This window comes from Cyprinodon tularosa, unplaced genomic scaffold (assembly GCF_016077235.1).
Source record: "Cyprinodon tularosa strain WSP-4 unplaced genomic scaffold, ASM1607723v1 ctg69, whole genome shotgun sequence".
Classification (NCBI taxonomy): domain Eukaryota; kingdom Metazoa; phylum Chordata; class Actinopteri; order Cyprinodontiformes; family Cyprinodontidae; genus Cyprinodon; species Cyprinodon tularosa.
This window is the reverse complement of record NW_024039440.1, coordinates 1421771-1441718: the sequence shown is the minus strand read 5'-3', so window position 1 is coordinate 1441718 and position 19948 is coordinate 1421771. Positions and strand designations below refer to the sequence as shown.

Below are 19948 nucleotides of genomic sequence, written 5' to 3'. Positions count from 1 at the left end.
ACAGAATAAATCTAATTTTTTGTAAAACTGTTTTGGGTATCAAAACAGCCCAGTCATACTTTCTTACATGTGAAAAACTACGTTTAAAAACCAGGTAAAGCTAATGGGCAGTACCTTTACCTGGCCAGCACTCCTGTCTTTACCTTTGAATAGGGAATGGTTGATGTTTTGCTTCTGCTGAATTGATCTTATCTAACCAACTAGGCTCCAACCTAATTCAAATGATCAAAAATTGTATTTTTCTGGAAAAAAAAATGTTTTGAAGATGCTTTAAATGATTTTTGCAGGTTTTATTTTCTCCACATTAGTGGTTGTTTATTTAAGCATGGAGTTGATTTACTCTTATTTTATGCAAATTCAAACAGATTCATTTTAGACTATTTGCAATGCAATAATATTACCAACCTAAAAAAAAATAAAAACGATTTCAAGGTGCCTGTGAGTGGGTGCAGAGTCTTACGTGGGCGATGCTGATTCCACAGTAGATGGAGAAAGCTGTGGCCAGATCCTCATCAAAGCGGTTGAACCACGGCCCGTTCATTTTATTCACCAGCTCTGCTACGCCAATCACCTCTAAGAGATGGAAGAATTTCAGGAAAAAAAGCAGAGAGAAGATGGTGGGAGGAAAAGATTAGGTGAGAAAGATGGAGACAGGGAAAGTAGATGATGAAAAAATGGGGAGATAAGGATGTGAGGATTAATGAAAAAAAATGGGGCACCGAAAGCAACAGTCAGAGGTGCAGAACAAAAGTGGAGTCGAGCAGCTCCGCTAACTCAGATTAATTTCACACTGGGGTTGATCCTAATTGCACAGAAAAGATCCAAATTTAAAGCATCCAGCTAAACTCCAGACAGCTTTTAGTAAGGAGACAGACAACACTGAATGCAAAGTTGCTCTGCCCAGAAACAGTTTAGGCAGCACCCTCAACATGAAGCGGAGATTTCTGAAATAACTCGGTGAAGAGGGTTTGAAGTGCACTCTAAGCACTCTAACATTTAGGGACGAGGATGTGATGTAAGCTCTCTTTGTGCTATTCTGAGCAATCACCTAGGTGAAAATGTAGTTTCACTTTTTCAGACAAAAGAGGAGCAGAGGGTAGTTAACTCAAGTAAAAATGAGAAAAACAGAACATGATATTGGAAAAGAAGGTCCAGTAGCTTTAGCTGCTACAATAAATCACTAAATACCACAGAGACCTATTAAAATAGCAGTGTGGCACCGTTTTAGTAGAAAGCATGGAATACAAAGTATGAAAAACATTTAATCGTATGTACGTTACAGAAAAATCTGTCTTTTACATTGAACCCATCCCTTTGAAGTCTACCTGAGGAAAATGACCCATAGTTGGAGTCTGTGTGGATCAAAACAGGTACTTGCCTTCTTCAAACAGCCTGCTCTAACCAGAAGGCCACCACTCCCCCTTTAGTTAGTTTTTTATGTTATTGGAGCAATTAAATGCGTGACATACTAATTAACACCTTTAAATCTGTTCATTAAAACCTTTTTTTGACTGAAATCTACATTAAAACCCAGTCTAAAACGGCATTCCTTCCTTTCCTCCCCTATTTATTCAAGATTTTTCTGCAGCTTCAAACTGAGGTCTTTTTGTCTGAATTTATTTTGTGCAAATAAAAGAGGTAATGCACCAATGTATCAGTGGGCGTTATATAACAAGAACCTCATTGCAGATAAACAAAATGCATGAATTCCTTCATGGCTAAAAATAACTATGTTAGTTTTTCACCTCCGTTATGCAGGCGGGAATTAAAGGAATCGCGGAGAAGAAATTAGAAAGACAAAGTGATAATTATTTTGCTGTGCACTAAAGGAAAATCTATACTGTTGGTTTTATCACAGGGTTTTAAGTGCATGGATGCTTTAAAATAGACCTCGGGTGCTATTATTGTGTTCTGAGGATTATCTCTAAAGTGGCAACAATTGGCATGAGATTATGCTCTTCCCAACAGGAGGTATTACCTTGTTTCTGCCTGCACATTATCCATAGGCTTTACTGTTTTCCTTTCATACAGTTCCTACTAAAAATGTGCAATCCTACTTTTTTCAGTAAATTTCTTTATATTAAATTGGAAAACATGTATATTATTACTCCACTATATAGTTTTAGATTAATTATTCACATTTCACTATAAAGAAAGACTTTATTTAGACGTAAGATCTATTTTTCAAGAGTTGGCTTTGTGTTTGTGTCCCATAACATTTCCAATAAAATACCTGTAATTTTTTGGTTTCAATCTGGCAAAATGTAAAACAAAGTGAGAAAACTTTTGTATGGCTGCAACCACTTGGTCACTTCTTTCTTACCGTTGTTTTCATCTTTGATGGGGAAGCAGAGGATGTTGCGGGTCCTGAAGCCTGTGCTGTCATCAACGCCGCGGTAGAACAGAGGGTGGGAGTATGCATCCTTAATGTTTAAAATTTGACCGGTGGTTGCAACATGGCCTGCGATGCCCTGATCGGCTGGGATCCGAAACTCGTTCTGCAATCAGAGGCACAGACAGTTCTCATAATGTCCTCAAAAGTTTTTTTTTCTTTTCAAAACACATTTAGCTAATAAATATCAGACCCAAGCTGTTGCACTGAGTCAGCAGTTGACAAGCAGCTCAGTCTCTCAACTAGCGGGCTATGTTTGTCACATGCCAACTTTCTAAAAAATGCATAAAATGCCCCAGTTTCTTTCATTCTTTCTTTTTCGGTGATGCTGCAAACACTTCTGAATTAATCTGAGACAACTAGGCCAGAAGGAACATGCTAGATAAGCCACAATGCAGGAAAAAAAGACCTTTACAAAGGCAAATATGTGGCATCAGACAAGAAACAAACTCAGCATAAAGGGATATTGTAAGGGAGTGAGCCACCATGTGCCCACACAACTGCTTCACTGCATATTAGCATTTACCATAAAAGTCTCTGAAGCTTTATTGGAAGGTAAGATTATCATTCTTCCCAAAGCGACTTCCTAATTTATTGTCAAACTAGGTTAAATCCTGGTGTAATATATTATCTACATTAATGCCACAATCATTGAACTACTTATTGACCCCTCATGGTCTGTACTTGCTTGCATAAATCCAGTCACTCTTGATAATGTTTTGCTTCAGAAAATGTAATCAATTTAATATTGTTTCATCATTTCATATTTTTTAAAACAATAATATCTTTGTTGTTATCTACTATTAGAGTTATTTTTGAGAGGAATAACACATTATTGTATCAGTTTCATATCATGTGAAGGAAAACTGTTTTGAGCTTGCACCAAAGTATAGAGCTTCATTGTGATGAGGGCAGCCAGATAGGTTCCTAGGATGTACGCTTAGAAACCCGGAAGCAGCGATTCAATGTGTAGAATAGTGTGACAACTTCATACCTATGCATAAAAAAATGTTTTCTACATTTGCATAATCTTGGAGGTCTGGTAGGTTTGAATAGAGTTAGAAAACACTATTTTATTAGAATTACTTCCACATTTAGAGTGGCTCAAGCTCTCCTAATCCATCTATATATGTTACTATAGGCTTCGGCTGCTGGAAGACATAGGGACCACTTTTCATCAATCTGCTTTATTCTGCTCATATTCTCCAATTGTGCTGTATTTCTCAGTTTGACCCCCTAACTTTATGTTCTTTCTGATTTTATTTTATTTTCATGTTAGCTTAATTTGGCCTGGTTCTCAGTTTGGCTGAGACACAATCCTGGAGAGAGACATCAGCCGGGATGCTGGGTGTCCTAGTGGTTTGGGCCTAGAGCTTGGAATCCTGAGTTTCTGAGTTCAAGCCCTACTCCCACAGGCTGCCACTCTGAGTCCCTGAGCAAAGACCCTTAACCCCCACACTGCACCCCGTGCGCCACACAATGGCAGCCCACTGCTCCCCATGAGGATGGGCTAAATGTGAAGAGTTCATTTCATTTCTCTGTACTTGTGAAAGTGTAATGACAATAAAAACTGGGGAAAAAAACAGCTTTCATTTTAAGCCCCTTTTCTATAGCCACTCAAAACCTTGGGGCTTTTGAAATAGTGGATAGCATTTCCATAGGTATTTTCCCTGTTAATTGCCATTTCAAGGGCTTTACTCTATGGGACGTTGATAGCACTACAGACCCAGTACATTCTGGGCATGCTGAGGAGTGCTTTGTGTACAGCTCCTGTGCTTAAGTAGCTCAAGTTTATCACAAAATAAGTCGTAAAGGTGTTTTTAAGCAAGAAATGACTTGCCAGTTGCAAGTTTATAAAAAAGATAAAAAGTCAAATAAACTTTTTAAGCTTAGGGATTTACTTGTAGCTGGCCAACATTGGCCGCTTTTCCAGCGTTAAGCCCTGCTTCTCTCCTAGTCAGAGCTACAAGATCAGCTTTTAATGTGACTGCCTATTTTTGTTGCCTTGTATTCCTTTTAAATGAAAACAATCTCACTGCTCACCTGAGTTCACATCTTTCCCATCAGGTTCACCATGTCATGTAGGTCTAAAATAGACTGTTTGTATCTCATCAATTTTCTGTACCTTGTGGCTAAAATATTTTGCTTTGCCCTTGTATGTTCACACGCACCTTTGCAAACTTCAGCAATGCTGCCATTTTCCATGTACTGAAATGAGGATTCTTTACACCCCTTCCAAACAAGTCCTGCTGGTTCATTCTTTACCTTATAGAACTGTCATGAACTTTAACATCTAATATTAGAGCTGAGGGCTGTGGGGTCCGATATGTTTTCTCTGAAATTTCTTTGTGTATTGCACTGTCTGACCTCTGGGTAAATGTGACAATTGTGACAAAATGTGATCTTTGAAAATTGTTTACCGTCTTTTCCTATACTCTACACCCTGTGCTGCTGTAGAATGTCCACATATTTGGAAATCCCCCTTTTAACATTTTTTAAGACTCAAGAAATGCTTTTCTTGAATCTAGAGTGTTGGTGTTTTATCACAGGCATCTAAAGCGCCCAGACCCTTAGCCTTGTTAAGGCTGTTGATCTTAGATAATTAAGAGATAGCGTATTTAATTAGCATTCATTTTGTGCAATGAGTAGTAATGTAAGTGTCTAATATACCATGCGCTTCTGTTAACCTCTAAAAACCCACCAGGTCGCCGGCGACCCGGGGGACCTTTAAAATTTTTACCAGCAGGTGGAGCCATTGTGCGCAGCTCCAGGCTGATACCAAAAGTTTCAAACCCCACAGCTCTGGAACTGTTATAGCTAGAGGTCTGAAATTTTCTGCATTTGTGGTTGACATGATGTAGAACAAATATAATACAACAATACATTCTCAAGAATGTCTTAGTTACTGATGTTAAAAAAAGACCTATCATTTCCGAGAATAAAAAACAACAACTTTGAGTCATGTATGAACTGATGTAGGTTGGTCTGTGTTCTACTCACTCAATTTTAATTTATATATACAGAAACTAGAGGGTGTTAGCTTTCAAATAATGTATTGCACATGTAAGTTGGGCTCACAGTTCCTAAGTTATTTGCTTTTCCATTCAGGTATGCAAAATAGGCAAGGATTACCCAAAATGAGGTGGATGTTAAGAGGTTAATCTAATGTTTTTATTTTAGTTTAAGACAAATCATAAACAAAACTTTGTCATAAGATTGACCACATCATTCGGGCTTCCTTTACCTCTTCATCACTAACAACACCGCCATCAAACACCTTCGCCACCAGCTCATGGCTGACTCGATCCAAGAGGAATACCGAACAACTGGAAGAAAATATAGAGAGAGGCAGAAAACACTGCATTGCTGATAACTTTCCACATTTTTCATCTAATCTTACTGGAAGTCAGTTTGCCACTTTTATTAAATCAGGCAAGTTGGTTGAAAACAAATAGCTGGAGTAGCCTTTCCAAATGCAGATAAAGAGATTTCCAATCTGCAAACACAAGCTCTCTCTCTTTCCGACACTTATTAAATCGTCCTTGTTAGGGTGAATCAGAGGGCTTACATCTCTGCGTCGCTCAAGTTCCTGGCCTCCACAATTATTTCCTGTAGCAACACTGACACATCATCTGAAGGAGTCCGACAGAAGGGAAGAGACAGAGAGAGGGAGGAATTAAAATGAAAACAGGGGAAATCATAGCAGTACAGTAGAGCCAGGCAGACAGAAACAGAGCTTAGAACAAAAGTACCTGAGGATCAGCAGCACAAGCTGATAAGAGCTTTTGTAATCATGGGTTCAGTCCAGTGAGTGTCAATTTGCTCTAACACTGGATCAATCTTTGTTCTTGCAGTTATGATAAATCAACAATGACATGTTCTACTGTTGCTGCTGGCTGTTTCATAGGAATGGGATTGTAGTTATATGAGACATCATCTTTAATGCCCTTTTAAGTTTATGATTATGATTCTGGATATTATCACCTCCATGATAAGTAGTATCTCATTCAATTATGCGCACCATTTATTTCAAAAGGTGAGCATTTAAATATCTGCTAGGAAAGCAAATCATCCAACAGTGTCTGTTCTGTGGACATTCGTACAGACAGGCAGGCAGGGGTAGAAACTTACCCAAGTGTGTGAAGAGATTCTTGGCCACTTGCAGAAGTGCCTATGGAGGGAAACAGTGAACAATGAAAAGCTCATCAGAAGACAGTTTCAGTCTCAAGAGCAGCATCCACTGCAGTTCTAGTATGAAGTGCACATTCCTTCATCAAAGTATGAATGGGACACTTATTATTGCCTTTTAATTAATTGTTTCAACCTTTTTTTTGAAATTGGCTGATAGGAAAGGCTGCTTTAGTGCACAAGTTTGAAGATATGCAGGAGCTTTTCTGGTTAAAATATACATACGTGTTTAAATGTGGACATGTATCCTCACTAACATATTGAGAAACATCTCTCTGCAAGTTGTGAAAAAACAAAAAAAAACAAACATGTTTTTTGTGTCCACTAAAAAGCCTGTGAGAAAATTGTTTCTCAATATCTGACCACTCCTCTTGTTGGGATTGGTGTTACTAAAAGTAAATTCTCTGATTTCAATGTACAATGTATATGGTAGGGGCTTGACCACATGTATGTGTTCCAGCTGGAAAATGATAACAAAAATAAAACAGTATCTGGTTGTGGAATCAAAAAAGCAGGTTAAAACTATGATTCAGATTCTGAACCCTTCTTAAAGGCATACCATGTAACTTTTTGCCACTAGGGGCGCTATAACTTTAACTGCCAATATTTTGCTCATACTAAACATAGGAAATAATAATAAAGATATATGACTATATACTAGGAGCAAAGTGTTAACTTACCAGTCTAATTATAAAGATGAGAAAAGAGAATCGTATTTACATCTGGCTTCTTCTTTGAGCCTGCGCCAATGAACAAACTTCTTTCCAAGATTGACTCTTGTTTTTGCTCGGGCACGATCCCTTTCACGTTTTCTCTTTTTAGCTTCCTCAGAAGGTTTAACATTTTTCCTTGCCTCAGTACATTGAAGTTAATGGATTGAATTAAAGAAAATCATCAAGAAATTTCAATATTCACATCCATTGGTGGGAATCTGAATGCTGTGGAGGTATGTGGGTGTGGATGGGGGTATGTGTGTGTTAGTAGGTGGTTGTGGTGGGTTGAAGCACGTGTGCGGCAGGAGGTATGTGTTGTACCTGGCATTCCACTTTTAATTTCTGCTCTTTCTGGAAAGCCAGAGTAGAAGTGAGGACTGTCGAAGTGTAGCAGAAGCAGTGCTGGATGACGTGTTCGTCTGCCTCTGTATGTCTGCAGAACAAAAACACACAAACGAGTGGGAAAGTTAAGCCAATACTTAATCTTCTCTTTCTTTTATATTCATGTTGCAGGAAAAAATCCCTATCTCTTTTTCTTTTCTTATACCATACATCTTTTTAGAAGATTGTAAAAATAATATTACATATTTTGAACCTAAAGGTTGAAGCAAATAGAACAACAACAGTTTCAACTATTTGGTTTTGGTCAGTTTTTACTGGTTTAAATGATTCATTATGAGTTAAATAATTAAATGTTTCTCATCCTCTAAATTCATTCTTGTTTTGTTCCTGCTTTTTTGCTTGAAAAAACAACCTATGTATTAACTAATGCAAGAACTGGAGACAAGGAAGATTATGGATAAGGAATAAAGTCACGGTGGAATGCTTTAAACTATAATGAAACCAGTTTCCTGCAGATAGGGATTGTTGCATGGGCTTATAAACACTAAAAGAAAAAAGAATAATGACCACAGATATACTGGTAATTGGCTGCAGTTTTCCGTAGCTTCCCATAGAGAGCAGTGGCACATTATTATGTGGAGGTTTGGTGTCTGTGACGGGCTAAAAGGGTTTTTCCTGGTCCCAGATCAGACACACAGGAATCCTGACAATGGAGACAGGGGCCTGCATCTGGGAAATCTCTGCGACTGACACCCAGGAGAGTAACAGAGCAACAATGAGACTGGAGGACCATTTTCTTTGGTAGCAGCTTGTTATTTTCAGTCATGACACAAAATAGTCTCTATCCCTCACAGGTGGAACAGTAGCCAGTGGGAATCTGTTTTTAAAAAACTAGAAATTATATACAGACAGGAAAAAAAAAACATGCAATACATTGCAAATAGAACCTTTTACTTATGAAATAGTGTTTTGTAACACAGCAGTGGACTTGGCTTCTGTGGTGCAGAGAAAGACATTTTAAATTCTTCCATGTCTTAGAAATAAGCCTTACAAGCAGCAGCCTTGGGCTTCCAAACAAGCTGATCAGCTTATTTATGAAAAATAAAAGGTTCTCTGCGCTGGTTCAATTCCTTGCACTGAGGTTGATCTCATAGAATCTGTTTTGAATTTTTCAACAGAGGCTCATTTCCATTGCCTCTGAAAAAAAATTGTTGGTAGGCTTTTTTGTTAGAAAAAGTAATGAACCTATTACTGGTGCTTCACATTCTACTAGGGGACCTGTGAGGCCATATTTTACTTTGCAAGCAAACAAACTGCATATGTAATCTATACAATGATGGAGAAGTTAATCTGTTTTACTGTTTTCACAGCAAAGACTAGACTTATTGTATCAACTGCTCTGTGGAACCCCTAATCCTGCAGCTTTCACTAAAGTAATGAGATGCCAACCACTACTGAGTGAAATGATCAGACATGATCCTTTCTCATCTGTCTCATGAAAGTGCATTTCTAAATAAATAAAAACAATAAACTGAACAACTCCCCTGCATCATTTAGCAAACACAACCAGGGTGATGAAATAGCCAAAGCTTTTTCACCGACTTCTGCATTGAGGAGATAACAGCATTGCTCCTGGCAGTGAACAGACGAGACAAAAACACACGGAATGTACATGCCAGGGACCCGCTGCTGCCAAACCAGGCAGCCAAGCCACCCGCTGCTTAGACTCATGACCTGACTCCAGATCATCACCCTGCCAACGTCCTCATCATCATCATCACAGCCATCTGCCCACACACCCAAAAGGAGGATGAGTGGACGTGAGTTTTAAAGTGCAGCCGTGTGCTGTTGGGATGCACTTTAAGTCTGTATGTTGTGTCAGAGTCTTGGCAGTTGGTGCAACATTGACTTAGCCTTCAAAGCAGAGCAACAGTTTAAATACTTTTCAAGCATGAGGTTGAATTTAAGTCTAGTAGCTTTTAGAAAGGGTGACATTGATTAATTGAGCTTTCCTGAAATCTGGACTTAATGGAGGAGTGGGGTCCTCGTGAACAGGTGTCCCTCAACTTTTACATGCCTTCCTGGTGCGATACACTCTAATTAAAGGTTTATGTCATGAGCAGGACTCTGGAGAACCTAAATAGCTGCTTAGGAGGTAAATCAAACTTTATTTAAATCAAACCTTATTCAGCAGTGATGGACCAAGCACGCATCTTTGACAATTTAAAGATCTGTCCAGGGACAACAGATGAAAAATTGCTTTTTGTCTAATTCTGGTGCATTTGCAGGAATGCTTATTAATGTACACTGTCCCTGTCAAATAAATAAATAAATCTAAATCCCTCCAAATAAGTAATTTTCTGGCAAAAGCGGTGGCAGGAGGATCATGATCTGGAGAAAATGTCTACAGTAGTGAAAATGTCAGATAAGACAGATAAGACCACAATTATGATTTTTTTTGGTACACATGAAAAACCTTGTGGTGGAAAACTAACGCACCTAATCAAACAAAGTGTCAGAGAAAGCCAAATGCTTAAAACTGTGTAGGAGGTTAACCTTCCATTAGGGCAAGCCTAAATAGCCAGAGCTGTAATCTAATGCTTTTGTTTAAAGCAGGGCTGCTCAAGAGCTACCATCCTGTAACTTTTAAATGCATCTCTTCTCTAACACACCTGCATCTAAGGAATCAATCCCCTCATTTAGCTCAGCAGAGGCATGGGAACAAGACACACATTAGATTAAGGTGTATTAACAATGTGGTGAATCAAAAACCTGCAGGATTGGTGCTCTTGAGGACTGGACTTGAGCACCCTTGGTTTAAAGCATATTATTGTTATAAGTTGGCTCAATTAAAGTTAACACTTCAAAATAAAAATTTCAGTCATCAAATTAAAGTATCCCAATAGAATAGCTGCTGCAATCCACACAAAAGGAGATTCTACCTTTTGTATCGACTCAAGGAGGTTGAAAACCAACCAGAACACTTTTGACATTTAAATGTTCATGTTCTTGCTTTTCGTTTTACAATTATAGTATAAACTTTCTTTGTGTTGGTTTAACACATTAAATGCAAATAAAACGATCGATTTTGGGGATTTAATTTGACAATATTTGAAAGAAACAAAGAAGGTATAAATGTGTTTTTAAACAAAGGAAACTAATATTCAAACTGTTAGCACTAACTATCAAAGATCAGTATTCCACCAGCATCAGCTTTACAGAAATTCAAAATTAACTCCTGTCTGATAATGAATTCAATCACAAACACTGACAATTTTGTCATTACATTCCATCCCTAAAAAGGCATAATAAACACTTTCTACTTTAATTAAACAATTAAACATTGACATAATTTACATGTAATACGAGCATTTAGAAGATCACTAAATGAAATAATTTCTGAATATTTACAGCATTGTGAAGACAGCTGATGCGTTAATGTTCACATCTTTATCTTGGTTCCAGCTTTAAGCTTCCCAATTAGCACCAATTAGTGACTTGAAACTGAATAATATGGCAAGAGGAGACATGAAAGGTTATAGAGCCAAAGCTTGAATGGAAAATTATAACTACATGGTTCTGGGTTTCTCGTTTTGGCATTTAAGACATTAGTGACATTTCAATCACTAGGCTAAAAACTTACATTCCTTTATAAGACTATTTCATTTTACATCTATAAACAATCATTAAATCTTTTAATTTGTAAAAATTATCAAGTAAAAAAAAAAATGTTGGGCATTTTTCCATCATAATATCTAGTCCAGAAATAATTGTTGAAAAATGGGCTTTGATGGTCGGTGTTATTTTGTCCCACTTTAGTCCAATAATACATGCTAAGGAGACGTTTTAACCTGGGTTTGCAACTTCTTTTCAAGGATCTAAAAATTATGTTTTTTCACCTTTCACTTTCCAACCAAATGTAGACGTTGTTTGGACATAATTCATGTCTTTCAAACGTCTTTTCAACCTTTTCTTGAGGGGCATGAATAACATTAACACAACTTGAAGGACATCCATTCCCCGAGGAATGAACAGCGAGAAATAATAGAAAATTCAGTTTGGGAACCACAAAATAAATGTTTGTTATTTGTTCTGTGGTGATAAACCTTGTTTTACTGTGCATCAACTTTTTCTTCCCTTATGAAAGCATCTTGATTATTTTATATGCTATGGTGTTCAGTTTTAGGTAAAAACTGCTGTGTTTTGCCATTACATTTTCTGCAAATCACCATATATAGAAAATTATCTGTTGTGTTTTCCATTTCTTTGAGATTAATCCCTCTGCCATTACATTTTCTGCAAATCAACAAATACAGAAAATTATCTGTTGTGTTTTCCAGTCTACCTCCAGCGCACCTCATTATAAGCCACGTCTACTAAATGTTTTGAAAAAAACTGGAAACTTACATATATAAGCCGTTGATATCTACCGAACTGTCTCCCACCAAACCTGTTTTGGGACATTTGTCCTCCATTATGCCTGCTGCTAGCATTTTCTTGTGCTAAATAAAATAAAGCCCCTTATTCTTTCATTTCCAACTTTGGTTAAGGAAAAACAACACAGAAAAGTAGCACCATAAGCCGCATGGTTCAAAGGTTTGGAAAAAAGTAGGGGCTTATAGACCAGTAAATACGGTAATTTATTCACAACTTATTGCAATACAGTCATCAAGTATTTTACCATAAAGCCACGTCATTTTGGGACACAAAATCTCTAAGAAGACAATCTCAAAAACTTCAGGTGTCTCACCTCTGTCCACCCTTTTTGTTAAAGGCGCACGCCAGCGCCACCACATGACCAGTGGCCCTGCTGACGACGGGGACACAAAGCATAGAGGAGACCTCGCAGCCCAGCATACTGGACAGCTGCCTGCGCTCTTCCTGAGGAAGAGGAGCACAGATAATATCAGACAGGCAGAGAGAGGAATGGTCTGATGGATCGATAGATAAGATGGATTAAATCTTACCGCGCTGATGTCCTGGAGGGATATAGACTTCTTTTTCTCCACGACTTGACCAAAGCGCCCAAACATCAGCTGGACAGTTGAGAGAAAAAGACAGGAGTAAAGCGACAAAAAGAAAAAGACAAAAAAAACAAACTAACAGGAGCCAAGGAAAGGGTCCCTGGAGATTTTTTTTTAGGAGAAAAACATAATAAATTAAGGCTGTTGTATAATCGGTAAGGCTCATTACTCCTGTTAATAAACAGCACAAACAACATATGTAAGACTTTTTTAAAGTGCCCTCTCCATCCAGATTTTACACATCATTTAGCCTAGAGGGACACCGTCTCTTCACCATGTAATGAAGAGCCTGTTAGTAATGCTACAGTTGCAGCATAAGCATGGACAGGAGACCTGGAGCGACTCAAAGGAAGCGATTACTTCTCCTGCACAAATTTCTTCATTACAAACCCCTACAGAGGATTAAAAGCCTTTGCATGTGGGAGCTTTATTCTTTTGTGTATGTCAGAAACACATGCAGGATTACAGCGCTTGTATTCTAAGTAAGCTTTTTATTATTAGCAACAAACACGGATGAGCATCTCAGTTCAGTAAAGTAGGAGATGAGGAGGTCTAATGAATAAAAATTGATGAAGGAAGGGCTGAAGTAAATGTGTTGGAGGGAGCGTTAAAGATGGAAAAAAAACAAACCAATATCTATTTTGTTTTTGTCTCACCGGGAAGCTGATCTCCTCCTCCAGGACTTTGTCTCCAACTACCTAAATGTAACAGAGGTCAAAGGTTACAAGTAGTTGAAAATATTTTGTTTAGTGCTGAAAAATAGCTGTAATTGTATATGAGTAAATAATTAATTACAATGAAATGAGGCAGGAGCCTTCATGCAGTGTTTCTGAGTGGTATATGTACAAAACAAATGTGATAAAAGTGATAAGAAAAAAAAAATCTGAAATTTTAGTGCTCATTAATGTTTTTTCAGTGAAGCAAATTTATTTTAGTTAATTGAACATAATTTGGCAGGATTTTAGCTTTCAAAAAAGCCATTTCTAAACCAATGCATTAATTTGAAAGTCAGGTTAAAAGCTGTTGATTCTAGTAAATGGATAAGTGACTAAACTTTTAAGGGGAAGTTTAAAAGAAAACTATTCCATCTTTGTCAAATTCAGCCGTCTAACCACAATAAAATAAATGATGATTCCCGTCATTGGTTCAAAGACAACGAATAGAGAGACGTGTAGAGGTGTTTTAGAACAAACAAAAACAATGTTTCCTTATGTAACATCAGGAAGAAAATTAAGAACCTTCACAAGTTAATTTTGTCCTTGGGCGCAATTTCCAGTACCTTGTGGGTTTATTAAAAATATCAAGTGGAAATATAGACAAAACTTTGAGTTATAATAAGGTTAGGGGAGACAAAGGTTTATATGTTCCAAAGTTTGGTATAATGTTTGATTAAACAAGGTTAAATGCACAATACCTCTTGAAGGTCAAAAAGAAAACAACAAACAAACAAAAAACATTAATACAATTTATGAGCAGAGCTAAAAAGATGCACCCAATGTGGCCTTGTAAGTGAATACTGGAAACATTTGCCTTAAGTTATCAAGTCGAAACTTTATCAATCTGTTTTAAAATAGTTACTTCATATGGTAGTTAGAAAATAGAGATAATTCTGGGATTTATAAACATGCTAAATAAAATTTGGTATGATTTACAAATAGAAAAAAAGGGATTAAGCAGTTTTAATACTGTTTATGTAAACATTTGTTTTAAACTGTCTGTGTGTGTTTACCTGGCAGAAAAGCTGGTGGTTATCCTCAGACACCAGCAACAAACAGCAACACTGAGACTTGGTTTGCTGCTGAAGCTGCACAGGAGCAGAGAGAGAACGTTAGCCCTGATGCAGTACATGCACAATCACAAAATACAACATCACCAGGTTTAGGCAAATCATTTCCAGTCGTAACTGTTTGAGGAACAGAACTGGTTCTAATTCAGTGAGCGATAAAAATACCCACAGTTCCTCTTTATAAAGTTTTATACTTTATTTCTGTTTGTTTTGCTTCTAATCAGTCAGTTATTCAGGCTTCTTGGAAGATACCTTAAATCTTAGCTGTTTTTTGTACTTATTTTTCAGTTCAGTGCCTTACCAAACTCTTCGAAACTTAAAAAAAAGTTTGATTAGTCGTAGTAGTACTTTTGAATTATAAATCATCCACCTGTCTTTGCTGGATTTTTCTGCTTCACAAAGCAACTTTAAAATCTTTTTGCTTTTTGGGCCTTATACTACTTTTCCCACCTGTCTGCACCCCCAATTTTTCAAGCAGTCACTGCACAACATGATGTCATGGTCAGGTATGAGGACTTTGCAGCAAATGCTTATAACAATATCTGGTGGTTCCCTTCTGAGACAAACTATTGGAAAATAAGAGTGATTTAAAACTTTAGAACACCAGTTAAGTAAGATAACTCATATTAAAAACCAAAAGCTTTGCAGTTAGATACCTGTACACATACATCTGTACCGTATCAATAATATAATCTGTACAGTGTGTTGCACAAGTGTAAATTCTTCTTGAACCTTTTTTTCTGTATTTCTTCACACTATGACCTGAAATATAGTTGTTGGTGGTGAGATATATGGGTTTTCAATAAATAGAAATCTGAAAAACATGGTGTTGCACAAAACCTTTTGATATAATACTTTGAAGACTAAGCTTTCAATAAAATGTCCTTCAGGTTTAGATCTAACTGTTGTTTTTCCCTTTTACATTGAAAAATACCAAGGATTAGAAAGAAATCATCTACTGTATGAAGGGTATTCATTTAATTTGTGTATGGATGTTTAACTGGGCCATTTTTACATATACACATTCTATTATCTGAACAATGCATCTGAAATCCCTTCTGGATGTTTAGGGTTAATTCTTTTTCAGCTTTAAACAGGTTTTTATGGCAATAGCATTATTGAAAAATACTAACTTCCCATTAACTGTGGCCAAAACAATGCTGTTGGGTGGGGGAGTGGCGGCCTAGTGGTTAAGGCATAGGGCTTTGAATCCTGAGATTGTGAGTTCGATCTGCCACTCTGGGTCCTTGAGCAAGACCCTTAACCTCACACTGCTCCTTGGGCGCCTCACAATGGCAGGCCACTGCTCCCCAAGGGAATGGGTTAAATGCAGAGAAGTAGTTTCTACTCTGTAAATCATCTTATTTTATTTTATATTAAATAAAATTAAAAAAATAAAATCTAATATAAAAAAATCAAAGACATCTGGTGAGAGATTCTCCCACCTGAGCTTCATATCTCTGCAGCTGGTCCAGAGCTACTTTAGGCTTTTTAGAAGGACACCTTTGTCTTGGACAGTGTTTAGGTGTGTCAAAGTCTTTCCATTTTAAAATGATGGTGATGCTCCATCTGATGTTTTCCTTTAATCCTAATAATGCTGTTTGTTCACTAACGTTCACCAAGGTAGCCATTCTCAAGCTTGGGGTTGCAAAATGATTTCTTGGGGTTGGCAAATCATTTTGGAAAAATAACACATACACAATGAATGTAGCTTATGACAAGACATTAGAAGGATGGAGAGTGGTTGGGAATTTTAGTACTCAAAACCAGCTACTGGTTGCCAGTAGCAACAGAGTATGCAGGCCTGTCAATAGCTGCAACTGGTGATGTTTACAGTTGCATCAACATATCTGTGCAAAAAGAAATTTTCTGTGCTAAAAAAACATGAAAAACAAATACAGATCACAACTCTTTAGAGTTGAGAGTGATCTCTGTATGGTCGTTTCTAACATAAAGCCAAGAAGCAACTCTGTTCAAACAAGCAGGTCCAGCCGTTTAAAACGCTGCAGAAAAACAATTCTGCTTTTGACCAGGAAGTTATTTTTCATGTTAAATCTCTCAGAAACATAGATGTTCAAAATTAAACATGGGCAATTTTCTAGGGTATTTTGTTCAAGTTTAGCAGAGGTTGGTATTGTATTATATCATTAAAAAGAAAATAAAGTGTGTTATTTGCTTACAATTTAACCGCAAAATGATGGGATGTAGCGAACACTGTTGGTCTGTTCGGGAGTTAGCCTCTTGATGCTGTTTCATGTTTTAAAAAAACAAACCAGTGTGTTTCAAAATAAGATGATGAAGAGACTAATAGATGAAGTGTGTGTTCATAAGTGCTCGTCTGATCATCTAAATGTATTTACTTATTTAGTTTTTTTTTTTAATGTTAAAAAATATAGTCATTTTCTTTTCTACTTTACATTTACACACTACTTTTTGTGCGTTAATGTAAACGTAAACATTTACGAAAAGAGAAAAGTCTGATTTTAAAGTTAGGAACTCAATATTAACACAAGCAGTGCACATATGAAGCTGTTGTATAAATGAAGTGGAATTCATGCCTTCAGTCTCTCTGATGTTTTCATTCTACCTGCAGAGATTCAACATAATTTCCTGCTCCTACGTGGGAAGAGAAATACTCTGTTCACATTCATAGATTGAAATACACAGTGAGCAGAAAACACATCTGTACACATGCACATTGCATTCACACACCATTCTTCCCTGTAATCAACATATCTGGATGGAGAACAAGCAAGACAGGAATAAACAGCACCTACTGCCAACAACCTCACCCCCAAGTCACAAACATGAGCCCCTGGGAATCCCACATGTACATGCACATTCAGCAGCAACACGCAGAGACACAGACAGGATTCTGCAGCGCCCACACACAATAATAAACCCCTCCAACACCTTTTTGATTCTTTCATTTTTTACATATTTTTTTTACATTTCTTTTTTTACAAATACTGTTAATCCCATAAGAACTACTTAACTTAAAGCACAAAACTGATGATTCTTCAAGAATCTCCTGCTTCCCTATTTCTCCTCCCTCATTTTTACAGCAATAAATAGGCCAAATGAATCAGATCTTATATGAAATACATTTTTTAAAGAAATATACATTTTCAATGCCTTTGGTCTATTCCTTTATACCAAGAAAAAAAAAGCATGAAATGCAGGTTTGGAGGCATTTGGGGGTGATTTAGTGCATGAAGGCTCGGCTAATCTGGCACTGCATTGGAGCTTGAAACATCTCAGTCAGCCCAAAGAGGCAAAAGTCCAGGGAGGTGTGGATGGCTTAATCTGCAAAGAGGATAAAACACTGCTAATGTTATTAATTGAAAATAGGTGTCTTATCGGCTGATGGCAGTACATTTCTGTTTTATCACTTTTAAAATAGCCACAATGAATACAGCATTAAATCTAGAAGAAAACACGAAGATAATTTATTTTGTATCTGTCTCCTGTTGTGTTTTAATTTAATCTTTGCCTCATATACTACCTCTTGCTCAGGCTGTCATTATAGGAAGGAATTTGTTCTCATTGACCTTTCTGGTTAAATAAAGATGAAATAAACATAAATAGAAAACAAAACATGCATGTTCAGGTAGTGAATTGTTTCACACTTCGACATTTTTTTCAGTGTATTTTTCCCCAGATAAGAGGATGCTGCACCTACTCATTTATGATTAATTCATGAGATCAGTGAGTCATACTCTTTTATTTCTATGCAGATTAAACACAACAAATAAATATTGGTGTAGCTCAATTAAGCGAGTAAAGGAGCAAAACTATACAAGCAGAAAAATGCTGCCTAAGCATTTAGCATCATTATTAATACTACTTAGCTTTCCCATAGTAACACAGTTTGTATTTTTTAATTAGATATTTTAACTTAAATTCAAATGCAATGCAAGTATGATATGATATTACAACCATCCTGTTTTTGGAAGAGGCAAAAGCACTTTGCTTTTGTTACTTTGGGACTTGACAGCTGTAATTCCTATTTATAAGGATGCAAAATATCTATCTGAATGACCTCCAGCTGATCCAAATTATCCAACAGGAGGTAAGTAAGAAACATATCTAATCCCATTATTACACTTAAGTTTTACCAAGCCGGCCACTTGTGAAATCCAGGCCGGAATTTTAATGTAATAAGTTCTGAATAGGACCTATTTACTGTTTGATTTACAGATAAAGTCACCAGACTGAACTGAAAAAAGTCCTTCAGTGTCCATGGATTGGTATTGATATAAACATGCCAAAAAGTCTTTAATAAAAAAGTATGTTTCAAATCTCACACTGGGGACATAACATACTAGTCCTGTGGTGATCTTTGAAGATTTTTGTAAAGTTTCCTAACTTCTCTCCTCATTTTTCATAGTAGGAGGTTAAACATGGATCCTTGTGAATCTTTTTTAGTCACAATCTCAGCTGTTTGAAGCATCTAACAGTTGCACTGAGTCTGGATATGGCACTTTTGGCAAACAGCTTTTATCTCGCCAACCTTTTCTGACAAATAAACAACATATTTACATCACTTACTGAAGACATTCAGTTTCAAAAAGGTATTAGCAGGCACACTTTATGTTTCACTAAAATATTTAGTGAAAACACCACTTATTTAGATAACCATCATTTCTAATGTCTGATTTTTTTCTTTAACTTATATAATACTTGTTTGAATTAAAATAATGATTTTTCAATGTTTCAGTGGGAAATAATTGAACTAAAATAAGGTTTCAAGTTTAAAAAACAAACATTTATAGTTGAGCCATCCATACATGTGAAGTACACTGTGTTACACCCCCAGTGAATCAGCTCACTTGCATCTTTAAATAATCCTAAAACGGCTAAAGGAGGAGGAATATTTAATATTTTTAATCTGCTTCTCTGATGAGTAACTACTTAAGGTCTTTGAAACCACATTAAAGGTCCCACCACTTTCGAGCAAAGCTTTAAATTCTTGAAATACATTTTTTATTTCTTTAAAGATGAATATGGTGGAAATATTTAACCTTTTCTATACCATTTCAAAATATGAGGAAATATTTAGAAAAAATGTATTACACCAAAATTTAAGGTATAAACTAGGTTAAAATCATTGAACAAAAAAATTAAATTGATCAAATCCTTTTTTTTCTGTGTTAATATCATGTTGTATAATCCCATTATCTGAGAACTGCTTCTCGCACACATAGTTGACCAATGACAGGCTCCTTTTAGATAGATAATCTGACCAAGAACAATAAAATATTATTGAATTAATAACACAAGGCAATCATTGACTGTTTATATTTGATTTGTGTTTTTTTTTTTCAATTACAGTTTTAAAACTTCTTGCCATATCTAGTTCATCTATTTACATCTGTAATTTCTTGCTACGTAAGATTAATTCCTTTAGGTCTTATTTCTTACTCACTTCTGATGTTGTCTTCTTTCTCTATTCTAGTTTATTAATGGTTTTGTGTTTTTTCCTTCCCCATTTTTTTTAAAA

At 36.6% G+C, this 19948-nt stretch overlaps 1 protein-coding gene across 1 annotated transcript in view; it reads right to left on the bottom strand.

Moving 5' to 3' along the window:
• The window catches only part of LOC119771816 (cGMP-dependent 3',5'-cyclic phosphodiesterase), a 246187-nt gene that overhangs the window by 12026 nt on the left and 214213 nt on the right, over window positions 1–19948 (bottom strand). Inside the window, exons 10-19 of the mRNA XM_038267985.1 lie at window positions 14389–14463; window positions 13316–13357; window positions 12603–12671; window positions 12386–12516; window positions 7615–7726; window positions 6524–6563; window positions 5961–6024; window positions 5637–5718; window positions 2324–2498; window positions 461–573 (exon numbers count right to left, since the gene is read on the bottom strand). Coding sequence (XP_038123913.1) covers window positions 461–573; window positions 2324–2498; window positions 5637–5718; window positions 5961–6024; window positions 6524–6563; window positions 7615–7726; window positions 12386–12516; window positions 12603–12671; window positions 13316–13357; window positions 14389–14463 — 903 coding nt within the window. The remainder of the gene's footprint in view (window positions 1–460; window positions 574–2323; window positions 2499–5636; window positions 5719–5960; window positions 6025–6523; window positions 6564–7614; window positions 7727–12385; window positions 12517–12602; window positions 12672–13315; window positions 13358–14388; window positions 14464–19948) is intronic.